The sequence below is a fragment of the Cnephaeus nilssonii genome, assembly GCF_951640355.1.
Source record: "Cnephaeus nilssonii genome assembly, chromosome: 5".
In the NCBI taxonomy this organism is placed as follows: Eukaryota; Metazoa; Chordata; class Mammalia; order Chiroptera; family Vespertilionidae; genus Cnephaeus; species Cnephaeus nilssonii.
Genome location: NC_137076.1, coordinates 19,637,198 through 19,653,246, shown reverse-complemented (window position 1 = coordinate 19,653,246; position 16,049 = coordinate 19,637,198). Strand labels below are relative to the sequence as shown.

Sequence of the window (16,049 nt, the reverse complement as noted above, 5' to 3'; positions counted from 1 at the left end):
AAGAATGCATCATGAATAAACATTATGTTTAGTGAAAGAAGCTAAATATGAAAGAACACATAATTGACTGATGCCATTTAGGTGAAATTCTAGAAAAGGTAAAAACCATAGTGAGAGAGAGCAGGTCAGTGGTTGCCAGAGACCTAGGGGTTTGGGGGTGGGTGGCACAAGGGAACCTTTCAGGATAATGGAAATGTTCATTATCCCACACGACTGTACTCATCTGTCAAAACTCATCTCACCCTGGCCGGTGTGGCTCAGTTGGTTGGAGCGTTGTCCTGAACACCAAAAAGTGGCAGTTCGATTTCCAGTATGGGCACATACCCATGGTGCAGGAGGCAACTGACCGATGTTTCTCTCACATCAATGTTCCTCTCCCTCTCTCCCTTCCTCTCTCTGAGTATCAATTTAAAAGGAAAAAAAAACCATCTTATTACATACTTAAAATTAGTGAATTCTGTTGTGTACCTCTCAATAAAGCCGATTTTAAAAATAATAAACAATGTGGGCAAATCCATAGAAAGAGAAAAGCAGATTAGTGGTTGCCAAGGCCTGGGGGAGAGAAAATGGGGAGATGACTACTAATTGGGATGGGGTCTCCTTTGGGGTAATGGGAATATTCTGAAACTAAATAGAGATAATAGTGGCAGAACATTGGAAATGTACTAAATGCCAGTGACTTGTTCACTTTAAAATTATTATTTGTTATGTGAATTTTATCTCAGTAAAAAAAGAAAAGAAAAAATATAGGCAAAGTGATCCCAATACCACAACCACAGTGTGTTCGTTCCCCTCAAATGTGGGGTGCGGAATGGTAACTAGAGAAGGGGGAAAGCCACCATCACCAGGAAAGAACAGACACTGGGCTTCCGTGCAATGCAAACAGTTGTCCTTCCCAATGTACACTGCCACCACTCTTGGAATGGATGGACAGAAGTCCTGCCATGTGCGTGTACTGCACAGGACCCCCCGAAGCTGCCACAGGTGACATAAGCAGGCACAAGTGACTGAGTTGCTGTGGGCAACAATCACCGGGCTGCCGGGAGCTCCTTTTCTAGTTCTAACGGGAGATGGCAACAAGGGCACCAGACTGTGAAAGGGAGAGACAACGTTACTGCCAATTTCCTTCAGAAATTAACTTCCCTGCTGCCCTGTGGTGGGGGGCCTGGTGGAGGAGACTGGAAGATGTTTTACATTGCCTTCAACTTGCCCTAGGAACCAGACTATTCTGAGGACGAGTACATGAAATGTGTCTTTTAACAAAGGCTTTTACCTGTGGAAGCTATCTGCTGTTCTGCAAAGGGGTCACTCTGGAACGGGTCACCTAGATTAGAGGAGAGAGAAACGTTTAGCTTTACAGTAGAAATGACCCTAGCATTATCAAAGTGGGAGAGCAGGGAAGGCCACTGGCTGAGGCAGTTTTTGGTGGCTAGGACGTAAGATGAAGTGAAAGGTATTCTGGCTGCTCAACCCAGGCCAGTGTCAGAGAAAATGTACAGCCAGGATTCACTCTTCTCCTTCTACGCCATGTGCCACTCCTGTATCTCATCTCCCCCTCACATCCCTTGGTTATAAGAACAGGGGACCTGGGGCTGTCCCAGTCCTCAATCACGTGGCCCACCCTGGAGCCATGATAAGCTCGGTACATCTGAGCCTCAGGAGCTGCCTAAGGTGCTTCACTCCAAATCTGCAACTGGAAAGAGTCCCACTGCCACTCCCTGCCTCGGTATCTTTCTCAGAAATGTACAGATAGTCTTCCTGGAAATACTGTTTTGCTCTGGGGGGAAAAAATGGAGAAATGTAGGAAATCTTGTTTCTAGAAATTCTTAGTTATTTTTGACTCACGTGTAGCTCTGGGTAAACCCACCAGTTGAGTCCTTAGATTTATGTGGGGATCTGTCATTTGCAAGGTAGTTTCAGTAATAGGTAGTTTCATAGTCATTACTATATCTGATTATCTTACCAATCCTTCCAGTGCAGTGAGGAAGTATGTGCCACCCACTGGTGGATGGAAACTGAAGTGCAAAGTGTCTAGGGGCCGAGCAAGCCATGAGCTCTTCCCACCACTCCCCACGGCCTCAGCTCCTCAGTTAACTGGGTACGGTGAAAACTCAAAAGGCCCGCGAGGCTCAGAGGATTCCTTTCCTCCTCCATTCCAGAGGGTGATATCCCCCACCTATTCTGGTCACTGAACAACCCTCAATGGCACAAACTAAACAGCCTTTCAGTGAGAGAGTGGGAGCCAAATGAAATACCTTTGAAGGGATCGGCTCCTTTAAACGGGTCAGATTTGAAGGGGTCTTCTGCCTGGAAAGGATCCGGATGCAATTCTTGGGCATTGTTGCTAAATAACAAGGCTTTATTTTTGAAAGGATCATCCTAAAATTTTGTGAAGAGACAGGACAGGGACTTTATTATTTCAGATTTAAAGCAAAGTACAGAATTCCATACCTAACTCATAATTTTTCCTTTTAGTGCTATGACTCTAAAGAGAATAACTTTTTTTAAAAATCATTGAAGATGGACTTTAGTTAATAATACTGTGGCGGCAGTGACTCATTAGTTGTGACAAATGTGCCATATAAAGATTTTAATAGGGGAACGTGGGTGTGGGGTGTATGGGAACACTCTGTACCACCTTGGCAATTGTTCTGTAAGCCTAACACTCTTCTAAAATCGTTTATTTAAAAATCACTGAGTGGAAGCAACCCAAGCATCCACTGGTAGATAAATGAATAAACAAAATGTGGTATATATACATGCAATAGAATATTATTCAACTTTAAAAAGGAAAGAAATTCTGACACATGCCAAAACATGGATGAACCTTGAGCATATTATGCTGAGTGAAATAAGCCAGTCACAAAAGGAATCATATATATGATTCCACTTATAGGCAGTCCTTATAGTAGTCAGATTCATGGAGACAGAAAGTAGAATGGTGGGTGCCAGGGGCTAGGAGTGGGGGAATGGGAAGTTAGTGTTTAATGGGAAAGAGATTCAGTTTGGGAAAATGAAAAAGTTCTAGAGATGGACGGTAGTGATGGCTACACAACAATGTGAATGTACCTAATGGCACTGAACTGCCCACTTGAAAATGGTTAAGATGGTAAATTTTGTTATGTATATTTTACCACAATTAGAATTTTTTAAAACATCATTGAGACAGAAAATAAGTCACATTTTTTGAAATCTCAGAAAAGAAAATATAACAAGCCACCAACTGCAGCACAGGACTCTTCAAAGGTGTGATCTCCCTCAGTTATCTTTATTTCAGAGCGTGTGGGCATTTTAAAACATGCTGTTTCCACACCAAGAAACATACAATGCTGGCTATTTGCATCCTGGGAGGAAGTGAGTGCTTATGCAGTTAGAACTACTAGAGCATATACACTACTTTGCATTTTTTTTAAGTGCTTATTTCTAGAAACAAACAAGCATATTTAAATCAGAAGGAAAAAAGATTTGCTTTTGAAGAGTACATTTTTATAGTGGAAACAGCCTATAAAGGGGGGAGGTGGAGTTTGCAGTATAGAAGGGAACAATGCATTTGGCTTAAAAATACTGAGTGTTTTGGTTAATAAAGACACATCCTCAGTGAAAACAAGTAAGTTTCACTGTGATATTTAAAAGCACAACGTCCTCCCTGACTCTGGTGAATGTGCCAGCATCTATGGGGCTGGCACATGAATCCATTCTTCCAAATGACCAAAACCAAATGAAAGAGCTGGAGCTTTAGTCAAAACACAACAGTGGTTACTGGGAAATGACATCAAAGGTGCCAAAGGAAGATTCCTGACAAGCTTCTACCACATGAGGCAGTCCACCTGTGGGGGCAGGATGGGTCTCAGAGACACCGGGTTAACAGGAAGCCATGGGCTTTGGAAAAAACGAACCAACCCCCCTGGCCTCTGATGAACATGAAGCAATTGTTCTTACCTGGGAGAGATTATCTGGAGCCTCCAGCCAGGGTGGGGAAACCTTCCCAAGGTGGGGAAACCACAGCAGGTTCTTAGGCAAGTAAGTACAGAGGTCTGCAAGCACCGCGTCTGGTGGCAGAGCACGGTTCTGTAGGGACACTGTGGTGCTAATGACCACAAGATGGGTACCCAAGGAGCACCCAATGGGGCTCTCAGACACAGAAAATAGGATGGAGTCCTAATCTAAGGAAGCCAGGAGGCCAGGGGGAAATACCCCTCTCGAACTGTACCATGGGGCAAGCTACCTACCCCAGAAGGATCAAAGAGGGATCACAACACAGATGAAGCCAGTAGTTAAGAATAACAACTTGGCCTCGAAACAGAAGTTTCTTTCATTTTTAATTGGCACCACTTTACAAGTTGATTGGATTTGTTTTGATTTCTTTTTAAAAATGTTTTTCATCATCATTTGGAAGACTGCCAAATACCAGTGGACAATGTCAGAGAAAAGACTGATTCTGGGAGCTCCAGCCATGAGCTCCCTAAACTGAAAGTCAGGTCTCCACTCTCTCTCAGGGGCAATTATCTCCCTGAGGCAGCCATTCCTCGCTCCCCTTCAAAGGAAAAGCCTCAGAAGACCCTAGCAAGACTCACGTGGTTAGGGTAACTACTGGGGGTTTGGGTTCCATTTCACAGATTCAGAGCAGAAAACTAGATTTCCCCTGGTACAGAGATACCATAATCTTTCCCGTCCATGAGAAATGAGCCATCTGCCAACTTGGGAAATGCAAGTGCAGCAGACCAGCATGGTGTGAGTGATACGTCCCTTGGCAAAGGTTAAAATACCTTCAAACAGTAAGTTCATAGGAAAGTTTTGTACTTCACAGGAAATAGAAATGACACCTGTGAAAGGGCATCAAAGGGGTTTCTGTGACATTCCTTCCCTTTAAACGGGACTGGGCAGTGGTGTACCGGTGAACCAGCTTTCTGGAAAAAAGTCCTGATGGGCAGCTTTTGCCAATTCTGTGGCTGATTTCAAGTTATTGGTTGGATATTGACATCAAGGGCAAGAGGTCAACATACTCATCATCCAATGAGAGAAAAGATATAACCATGACTTTAAGAATCCTGTGTCTCTTGGACAAAGTAGCACAGTGTGAGCTTAACACTAAACTTAGTAATTTTAGTAGAAATGCCTAGGCTTAGAAAGTTCTAGATGCAGCTCTGTGGTTATATTAATCTTGGGACTAAACCCCTCACTTTCACCCCTCGAAGAGAACTAAGAGCTCCCTCTCCTTTGGAGCAGTCTTGAAATGTTCAGGAGTAAATAAAAAGCCCTCTTCAAAGTGTTTATTAAGAAATGGAAACAAGCCAAAAAAAATGCTTTAAAAACTGTATTTGTACAAGATAAATAGTTTTTCTTTCAGGTATCAGTTGCAAGTTTCTATGTAACATAACTGACATCAACATTCCCAGATGAATTGACTCTCAGGTAAACGCTGCTCCACTTAGAAGAACAAAAATTAAAAAAGGTTTAAAAAAAAATCTGTGGGGAATTGGGAAGGAGGAATCACTGGCCACTTGCAAATTGCCACTTCACTGCCAACTTTTATCCAAGGAAACCAATTTTATCAAACCCTGCCAAACAGTTTAAGAGCAAGGTGTTCCTGAACTAGCACAGATTCAGACAAGCCGAAAGCCATGGGAGGGGACTAGTGACAAGGAGGGGGAAAGTAAGAGCTGGGCTGTGAAGCTGAAATGCACACCGAGGGAGCCAGACACCAAGCAGGAAATTCTGTCCCACGCAGTTCATGAAGGATGAATGTTCATCGTCTACATTCAAGCTGACGATGGGCCCAAGAGCGGATATGTCACCCATTTACAATTCCACAAGAGTGAGGAATCTGAATGGCTGAGGGAGGCAGTGATGGCCAGAGACAGGAGACAGATGAGAACACCACCAGCATATTCTAAGCAATGTGGGGAAGGAAGCTCAGCTTCCTCATAAATTCCTGGGACTGAGAACTTGGCTACTGAGAAAAGAAACATGTCAAGGAATGAACATAAAGAACCGAGTATTGAGAGCGAGAAAGGCTGTCCAATTACAAGGAGGAAAGAAATCCAGGAAGCAAAAAAGGCTGGGAACAGAAGGAGGGCTTGGAAGGGGAGCCCTGGAAGAGAGAGATGAAGTGCAAGGTGAGCTGCTAAAGGCTTTGGGAGCAAAGCATAACCAACCCATCAAGACCAACCACGTCCCACTGGCACCCTCAAGCGCACAGAGACACTCTCCTCAGCCAGACTAAATTGGAAACAACACACACCAGGGCTCAGGGCTACAAAGGCAGACTGGTGGGAACAGGGAGACGTGAACAATCTAAGGAAAAAGTAGCACCTGCTGGATGCCAGAAGCCTGAGAGACCACAGCAACCTAAGAGGTCAATGGCCCCTCGGGCCTTGATCAGGGCCCCCAGGTTCATGAGGTTTGGACTCATGTGCCAAAGTTTCAAATGTAACCAATATTTCAGAACAGAGGCCAATTCATAGGTGAGACAGTAATGTCCCAAGAGGGCTATTTTCTTTATCTTTATCAATACATTTGATTTTCAAGGTGCTCCTTGTGGAAACAGACAAACACATTCCCTCAGTCCCTCCATTAGCAGGATGTGGGTTTCACAATTTAGGAGACTGATCCAAGTTTGGTTAAGTTTGGCAAGCCTTCCATATTTGGGTGATTGGCCCATGGAGATGGAAGTCTTTAAAAAAGTGGTTTTACAAAGGAGTCAGGCTATCCCATTGCTTTGCCCTGGATGGAGCACAGCCACATACACTGGGCTGCGGGGCTGGTGGGGACTCTCAAAGCAGCAGTAAAAATGAGAAACACCCGGCACTTGGATAGAACAAAGCTGGCATGTGCTGGACCGAGTGGGAGGGGCATTCTCAGATGCCAATGTGGGACCTGATCCCAGGACCAGAATACATTTATTCCACCTTTACCATGGTTCCAAAACCGCCCCTCTCTGTCAGGGAAACACCCTCGCTCAGGTCAGCTAAGTTGGTCAGGCTGGCGCCATGGGCCCCATCGAGTGCCTCGTCGTATTGCTCCAGGCTCCTGTGGGCTTCCTGCTGGCTTTCATGCAGCTGGGCAAGCTTGCTTCTTGCCTGCACAACAAAGACATCACTTGCATCAAGTGGCGTTTTAGGGGAAAATTCTCAAGTGAGACATGTTTTTCATACAACCCTGAGCAATTCGTGTGGGTAACTAAATTACCCATCTAAGGAGTAGGTGACCCCTGTCACCATATTTACAAGAAGTGAGACCCCTCATAAACCAAGACAAGGTCCTTCTCATGGCCCCAGAAGACCTCTCTGTATCCCCAGCCCCTGAGAGAGGCATGAGTTCAAAAAAACATTTGTCGATTCTAAACAAACTGAAATGAGACAAAACCCAGATTCACAATCTGTTCAAAGTAATACTTTCTTTTATAGGGTTTTTATTACCCACTTGTTCCTCCTTGTCCTGGAGAAGACGTGTGAGGCCCAGGAAAGGAAGACAATCTATGAGGTCAGACAGACCCAGGCATTTACTTTAAATGTCTCGTACACACAGCATGACCTCAAGCTGGTGACCTAACCTCTCTGTTTCCTCTTCTCCAAAGTGAACCATTGGAAATCAAAAGTAAACAGAGTCTGGCAGGGTGGGCATTAATAAATAGCAGTTACTGTTATCATTATCATTATTATTAATAACATGCTCTTATATCCTGGCTCCTATGAAGATTTTACAAATTCTAAAAATATTTAATATAATCCTACAGATGTTAACAAAGCACAATTTAGGTATTAAATCCCCCCTAGTACATGTTTGTGATCAATTTTTGTCTGTAAACTGTCAAAGAGAACAAAAGCTCTATTTAGTTAAGAAAGGAAGCACAGCCCTGGCTGGTGTTGCTCAGTGATTAGAGTGTCAGCCTGCACACCAAAGGTTCTCGGGTTCAATTCCTGGTCAAGGGCATGTACCTGGGTTGTGGGTTCACTCCCCGCCCCTGGTCAGGGGCACATGCAGGAAGCAACCAATCCATGTGTCTCTCACATTGATGTTTCTCTCTCTCTCCCTCTTTCCCTCCCTCCCTCCCTTTCTCTTTGAAGAAGCAATGGGAAAAAATGTCCTCAGGTGAGAATTAACAAAAGAAAGGAAGGAAGGAAGCACAAATAGCCATTTCAATACTGCCGAGGGCACACATAACCCCCATTTTGTAAGAGGGAGACCCAAGGGCCAGCAGGGAGTCCTATGGCTATCACATTAGTGGGCAGCAAAAGAGCTCTCCCTCTGCTGGTAAGCAGCGCTGTAGGACACATGGCCTTCACACCAGAGCAGGACAGGGAGGGGCTGCCCAGGAAGCTTGAAGAACTGAAGAGAGCCCTGCATTCAACACTGCTCATTATAGGTTGGGACCTCCTCAATGTAACAGTCTTCAAATCTGCATGGGACAGAGAGGCACTGGGACATGTCTCCCACACTCATGCTTATGGGAGAACCAGGCTGATGAGATCATTTCCTAAACCCAATGCTCTCTCCCAGTGAGCCATTAATTTAATGCCTTTCATTCTGCCCCTGCCCACTCCCTAAAAATGAGATGCATTCAGGCAGGGAAGGGAAAAGAGTGAGACCAAAGTCAACATGATGCTAGAACACACACCAGGGGTTCTCAGCAATTAACCTCCAGGCGGCAGGACGCAAGTGAAGTGAGTGAGAGCAAAGGGAACAAGAGGCCTCAGGGCAGACACTTGGCCCTGCCAGTCAAACAGCTCATGGCAGCTGCTCTGCTTGGCAGAAAACCCTAGGCCTTGGTAGGGCCTGCTCCCAGGGAGATACCTGGTTGATTTCATCTTGTGTGGACTTCAGAGACTTAATAATGGTTTCCAGTTGAACCTTTCCAGCCTGAATGCTCTGCTCCAGCTGGGTCTCTTCCTGCTGCAGCCGGTTCAGTTCCGATTTGGCACGGTTCAGGTCATCCTCCTGGGACTTCAGGTCAGATTCCTGCGACTGGATCTGGGTCTTCAATGAGGAAATCTGAAACAAGATGAAATATGGCTCCAAGGGAGAATTCTTAGTTCACGGTTCTTGAACAAGCTAAGCCAGGGAGGCCAGACGCCTGACTTCCTCACGGGCCCTCTCTCTACACCCAAAACAAAGGCAGAAACAACAAGGCAGACATGCTCACCCATGTGACTAACAGAAAGTCATGTTGGGATAAAGAGGAACTCAAGCTCAAGCTCGAACAAACACAGGCAATCTGTCCTAGTGGCTGAATGTCCCCATACGAAGCCTAAGAGGGTTTTATAATCTACTGAGGCTAGGGCCTCCCTGGTTTATGACAAGCAGTGAAGATAGCAGAGGAAGGAGAGGTGTGCTGGACTCCCATGCTGTCAGGCATGGGCCAGGGTAGGTTGGCTACACACATGGGTTCCTGGGGATCAAGGCTGATCACTCCTACAACTTGGCAGGTGAGACTGAGGTCAAGTTCCAAATGTGTGAACATTTCTCCAAATGGTATGTCCAACTACTCTATCAAACCAGCAGGATGCTCCACATTGTGTTTCAAGGTTAGAGAAGCCCTTGGGAAGCTCCCTCCCCATCTGGACTCGAGCGGGACTCACCATCTGAGTCTCATCCTGGCACTTCTGCCTGACGTCACTCAGCATGTCTCGGAGTTTGGCCTTCTGCTGATCCATTTCATCCAGGCGGTCCTGGGCATCCTGTTTCTGAGCTTCTAGCTCTTGTAAACTGCTTGTTTCCCGGTCTAAGTCATTTTGTAATTCCTAGGGAAGGGTTGTGTAAATTTACTTGAGACTGGTGAAAACGAGCCATGCTGATATAACAGGTCACCGCCTGGGCTAGAGCCCCTGGACATCTGTGCTCGGGGTGGCACCCTGCACACACCCACTGTGAATTTGTGCATCTCAGCTGGGTGACTTGGGCTCAATCTCTCATTAAGTCCCTGCAGCAAATATTTACCGATGGCCTAAGAGAGGCCAGGCACTGGGAGAGGGGCTGGGTCCCTGACAAAAAGAGCTCTCCAGTGACCGATGGCTGGGGGTGGGCAGGAGAGAGGAGACATCTAAACACAAACGAACTGGGATGAAAGGCATGAAGAGACAGCATTGGTGCTGATAGAGTCACGAGGGGGCATGGGGAGACCAGACTGATGCTACATGGGTGGAGAAGACCGCAGTGGAAGTACCACTTAGGATGGACCCGAAGAACAAGCAGGTGGCAGCCAGAAAAAGAGGCAGGAATGTGACCATGTTATCTCAGACATGCCCCGTGTTCACCAGTCTCAAGTAAATTCAAAGATCCAATAGAGAGGTCTGGTGGAAGGGGCCACAGGGAGCTCCAAAGGGTGTGGGGATGTCCATTCCAGCTGGAGCAAAGGGAAGCAGGATGAGGGCGGCAGAGGGAAGCCCCTGGAGACTGTTCAAATGTGGGAGTGGGACCTGCTGATTCTCCATTGCTAAAGCCCCTCCAAGTCAGCCATATCTACAGAGATGGCCAGTGCAGGAATCCTTGGCCCTGACAACTGCACTCCTAGGAAAAGCATCCTATAAGTATATGGAACATGTGAAAACATAAACATCTGTTAACAGCAAAATCATCAACAATGCAAATTCAACCAGGCAGGGCTGGCTGATGACTTACAGTACAGCCCACTCAAGGGACCTCAAGTTCCCAGTTACAATGTGAAATGAACAAGGTGTGCAACAGAGCACATGTGTTTTGCACCCTGGCATTCATGCAAACAGGAAAGGGAGAATATGCATAGATGTCTCTCCTTAAACATGCACAAGGGAAGGCCTGGGAGCAAATCTACTGCATCCCTGGAGACCAAAGGGAGGACAGGAGGCTTCTCATCTTTGATTTTCAACCAGACAAAAGTCTTATGGAATGTCTTATCTATCTGAAACAGGATGGCAGAAGAGAATGTAGCCTGCGGAGCCAACAGAGGGAGCCAGGATGGTGGGCAGAGGGTTCAGGCTGGGTCCAGGGAGAGGTGACAGTGGCCGAGGCAAGGAGGTAGCTGTGGACTCAAAGAAAGGGGTGAATTTGAGGATCTCTAGTGGAGGTGAAGAAGGACAAGTGGTAAGGCTGACCCCCAGGGCTGGCCAGAGCTGCAGGTGGCTGCTGCCTTTTCAGGACAAAACCCGAAGACTGTGCATGGTCTCCCTCTCCCTTGCTTTGAGGACAGGAACATCTCGGCTCTCTCTTCTTTCAACAGGCAAAATGCATCTCTGAGTTATTTTGGAGAGCTGCGTTCTCTACTCCGCAGTCTACCTGCCCCTGACCTTTAATTCAAAGAGCACATCTCAAGTCTGACAAGTTTGGGAGATAACACAGAATGTCTGAAAGGGGATTGGTGGTGAAGAGTCGGGGTGTAGGTTTACCACATCTGAGGGAAGGACAGGTGATGGGGGAGGGGGAGACAAAGTGTGGCAGCCTGGGACAGCAGGTGGCCAACAGCCTAGGCATGTCACAGAATCTGGGCCTTGTTCCGAAATGGATAAGGAGCCATTAAAGAGCATTGCAGAGACAAAGACCCATCAGCTCATGTTTAGAAAGGGCACTGAGGTCACAGTGGGGGAGGTGTCTGAGCAAAGAGAGAACAGAAATAATGCAGACAACTCACAGACTCAACGAAATCCCCACCAGAACCCCAACTGGCTTCTGTGTAGAAACTGTAAACAGATTCCAAAATTCGTAAGGAAATTCAAGGGATCCAGACTAACCAAACCATTTTTTTTTTTTTACATATATATTTCTATTGATTTCAGAGAGGAAGGGAGAGGGAGAGATAGAAACATCAATGATGAGAATCACTGACTGGCTGCCTAGCAGCCCCATACTGGGGATTGAGCCCGCAACCTGGGCATGTACCCTGACAGGAATTAACCATGACCTTCTGGTTCTTAGGTTGACACTCAACCACGAGCCACACAGGCTGGTCTAACCAACAAAATCTGGAAAAAGAAAAACAAAGTTGACAGACTCATACTTTTCTATTTCAAAACTTACCACAAAGCTTCAGTCATCAAGGCAGTGTGGTACTGGCATAAGGAGAGAGATGTATAGAGATCAATGGGATAGAACCAAGAGTCCTGAAATAAAGCCACATGTCTATGGCTAATTGAATTTCTGATGAGTGCCAAGACCATTCAGTGGGGGAAAGAATAGTTTCTTCAACTAAGAGCACTGCGACAACTGAATCTCCACATACAAAAAAGTGAAGCTGGACCCTTACCTCACACCATATATAAAAATTAACTCAGAATAAGTCAAAGACCTATATCTAAGAGCTAAAACTATAAAATTCTTAGAAGAAAACATGGGACAAATCTTAATGACCTTGGGCTTGGCAGTGAGTTCTTAGATGTAACACCAAAAGCAAAGGCAAAAAAAAAAAAAAAAAAGGAATAAAGTAACTGGGTCTCACCAAAATTTAAAACTTTTGTACTTCAAAGTACACCATCAAGAAAATGAAAAGACGCCCTAGCCCAGTGGTCGGCAAACTCATTAGTCAACAGAGCCAAATATCAACAGTACAACGATTGAAATTTCTTTTGAGAGCCAAATTTTTTAAACTTAAACTTCTTCTAACGCCACTTCTTCAAAATAGACTTGCCCAGGCCGTGGTATTTTGTGGAAGAGCCACACTCAAGGTGCCAAAGAGCCGCAGTTTCCCGACTAAGGCCCTAGCCAGTTTGGCTCAGTGGACAGAGTGTCGACCTGCGGAATGAAGGGTCCCGGGTTCGATTCTGGTCAAAAGCACAAGCCTAGGTTGACAGCTCGGTCCCCAGTAGGGGTCATGCGGGAGGCAGCCGATCAATGATTCTCTCTCATCATTGATGTTTCTATCACTATCTCCCTCCCCCTTCCTCTCTGAAATCAATAAAAATATTATTTTTTAAAAAATGAAAAGACAACCCACAGATGGAAACAATATCTTCAAATTATATACATACATACATATATATATATATATATATATATATATATATATATATATATGTATATATATGTGTGTGTGTGTGTGTGTGTATATACATATATGATAGAGGACTTATATCTAAAAAACATAAAGAACTCTTAGAGCTTAGTAATTAAAAAACAAATACCCAATTAAAAAATGGACAAAGATTGGAACTAAATTTTATCAAAAGAAAATATACAATGGCCAATAAGCACATGAAAAGATGCCATCATAATTAGGGAAGTATTTGGGGCACATCCAACAGAAAAGCTATAATAAAAAAATGGGAAATAACAAGTGTTGGCGAGGATACAGAGAAACTGGAACCCTTACGCATTACTGGTGAGAATGTAAAATGATGCAACCACTTTGGAAAACAGTCTGAAGGTCCTTCAAAAGGTTAAGCATAGAGTTATCATATGGCTTAGTAATTTCACTCTTGGGTATACACTCAAGAGAAGTGAAATCATATGTTCACATAAAAACTTGCCCATCAATGCTCATATCAGCACTATTCACAATAGCTGAAAAGTAGAAAAACCCAAATATCCACCAACTGATGAATGAATGAATGAATGAAAGAAATGTGGTCCAGCCACACAACAGAACATTACTCAACCATAAACATAAATGAAGCATTAACATACAATACAACATGAATGAGCCTTGAAAACATCATACTAAGCAAAAGAGCTGGCCAGGCCCTGGCCAGTGTTGCCCATTGGTTAGAGTGTTGACCTACGTACCAAAGGATCTCGGGTTCGATTCCTGGTCAAAGGCACATACCTGGGTTGCAGGTTCAATCCCCGGCCCCAGTAGGGTTGTGGTACATGTGGGAGGCAACCAATGCATGTGTCTCTCACACTGATGTCTCTCCCTCTCTCTCTCTGTCTCCCCTTTCCTTCCTCTCTTCCATTCTCTCTAAAATCAATGGGAAAAATACCTTCGGGTAAAGATTAACAATAACAAAAAACACACAAAAAGAGGCCAGACACAAAAGACCACCTGGTATATAATCTCATTTATATAAAATGTCTAGAACAGGCAAATCCATAGAGACAGAAAGCAGATTAGTAGTTCTCATAGGCTGGGGGAGGGGTAATAGAAAGTGACAGCTAATGGAATAAGGTTTCTATTTAGAGTGATGAAAATCCTATCTAATAAAAGAGTAATATGCAAATTTCCCATCACTCCAACACACAAGATGGCCACCCCCATGTGGTCAAAGATGGCCGCCACAAGATGGCCGGCAGGGGAGGGCAGTTGGGAGGGACCAGGCCTGCAGGGTAGGGCAGTTGGGGGGGACCCAGGCCTGCAGGGGAGGGCAATTGGGGGGAACCAGGCCTGCAGGGGAGGACAGTTAGGGGCGACCAGGCCTGCAGGGGAGGGCAGTTAGGGGTGACCAGGCTGGCAGGGGAGGGCAGTTAGGGGCAACCAGGCTGGCAAGGGAGGGAAGTTAGGGGTGACCGGGCCAGCAGGGGAGGGCAGTTGGGGGCAACCAGGCCGGCAGGGGAGGGCAGTTAGGGGTGACCAGGCTGGCAAGGGAGGGCATTTAGGGGCGACCAGGCCTGCAGGGGAGGGCGGTTATGGGCAATCAGGCTGGCAGGGGAGTGGTTAGGGGGTGATTAGGCTGGCAGGCAGAAGCGGTTAGGGGCAATGAGGCAGGCAGGCAGGCGAGCGGCTGGGAGCCAGCAGTACTGGATTGTGAGAGGGCAGTTGGACATCCCTTGAGGGGTCCCAGATTGGAGAGCATGCAGGCTGGGCAGAGGGACACCCCCCACACCCCGTCCATGCACGAATTTCATGCACCGGACCTCTAGTGTTCTATAATTGATTGTGGTGGTGGTTGTAGAACTGTGTGCATATACTAAAAACCACTGAATTATACAATTTTAATGGGTGAATTATATCTCAGTAAAACTGTTGATACAAAAACAAAACAAAAAGATGCCGCAGGCCCTCACCAGTACAGTAGTGGGTAGCAAAGGAAATGGAGCTGAGAGATCCCCAGGGCAGGATGGGGGAGGGGTGATGTGAACAGGACTGTGGGGGCTGAGGCTGAGCTGAGCTTTTGCTGCTTAAAACCAAACGTAAACTGACTTGAGTGGAACAAAGGGCTCCCACTCCACACTGGGCCCTGATCCATAGCTGTGCCAGCAGGTGTGGTGCATGATCTCCTGGCCTGACCCAGCTGGCAAAAGGCAACAGGAATGAAATAAACCTGTTTTCATAGAACTTTTAAGAAAAATATACTGTTCTGTCCCTGACCAAGGAGCTGCCATCATTCTCACCAGCTTACAAATGAGGCCCCCAAAGAACAGGGCTGGCCTGGCTAGAATTAGGCTTCCTCCCAGCTGTGGGAGGGGTCTATCAAGGTGCACATGTACCCAAGTGTCGTAAAGATGGCAGGGGTGGAGAAACCAAGATGGTGGCCTAGGTAAGCACCTAAACTGCTGCACAACAATTTCAAAACAACAACTAAAAGGCAGAACAGATATCATCCAAAACCACAGGAAAGCTGGCTGAGTGGAAATTCTACAACTAGAAGGAAAGAGAAAAGCTTATGGATCAGAGGAACCGCAAAGCGCTGAGGTACGGAGACGCGCGCGCAGAGAGGAAGGGCAGCTGAGTGCCTGGCTGGCGGGAGGGGAAGGAAGCCCCCGACTGCACTGAACCCCAGTTCTGACTGCACTGAACCCCAGCTCCAGCCGAAACCCCGTGAACCCAGGCTCATACGGAAGGAGTCTGGACTGCAGAGAAAGGCACACGGAGACTCGGGGGAGCCGCAGCGGGCAGGGGTCTGGAGGCACGCGCGCGTGAGTACGCACAGAGAGGTCTGACTGCGGAGGTTGCCGCAGGCTTTCCATAGCGGAAGGAATCGGAAGCTCCTGACTGCACTGAATCCCAGTTCCGACTGCACTGAATCCCAGTTCCGGGCGAGCCCCTGGGGGATTAGGCTGACAGGCAGAAGCAGTTAGGGGCAATGAGGCAGGGGGAATCTGGACTATCAGGCGGAAACTCAGGGGAGCCAGGGAAGGCAGAGGTCTGGAGGCGCGCGCGCAAGGCAGGGCTGACGGGAAGCCAAGACTGTATGCTCAGCCCCAAG

General features: G+C 46.4%; 1 protein-coding gene across 9 annotated transcripts in view; it reads right to left on the bottom strand.

The window, feature by feature from the left end:
- Positions 1 to 16,049, bottom strand: part of EPS15L1 (epidermal growth factor receptor pathway substrate 15 like 1) — a 99,995-nt gene that overhangs the window by 30,576 nt on the left and 53,370 nt on the right. For 8 of the 9 annotated variants that reach the window (XM_079772231.1, XM_079772236.1, XM_079772234.1 and 5 more), the window contains exons 14-18: positions 9,579 to 9,740; positions 8,794 to 8,991; positions 6,909 to 7,079; positions 2,256 to 2,379; positions 1,274 to 1,324 (exon numbers count right to left, since the gene is read on the bottom strand). In XM_079772231.1, the coding sequence (XP_079628357.1) occupies positions 1,274 to 1,324; positions 2,256 to 2,379; positions 6,909 to 7,079; positions 8,794 to 8,991; positions 9,579 to 9,740 (706 nt within the window). The remainder of the gene's footprint in view (positions 1 to 1,273; positions 1,325 to 2,255; positions 2,380 to 6,908; positions 7,080 to 8,793; positions 8,992 to 9,578; positions 9,741 to 16,049) is intronic. The other variant, XM_079772232.1, reaches the window with a different exon arrangement.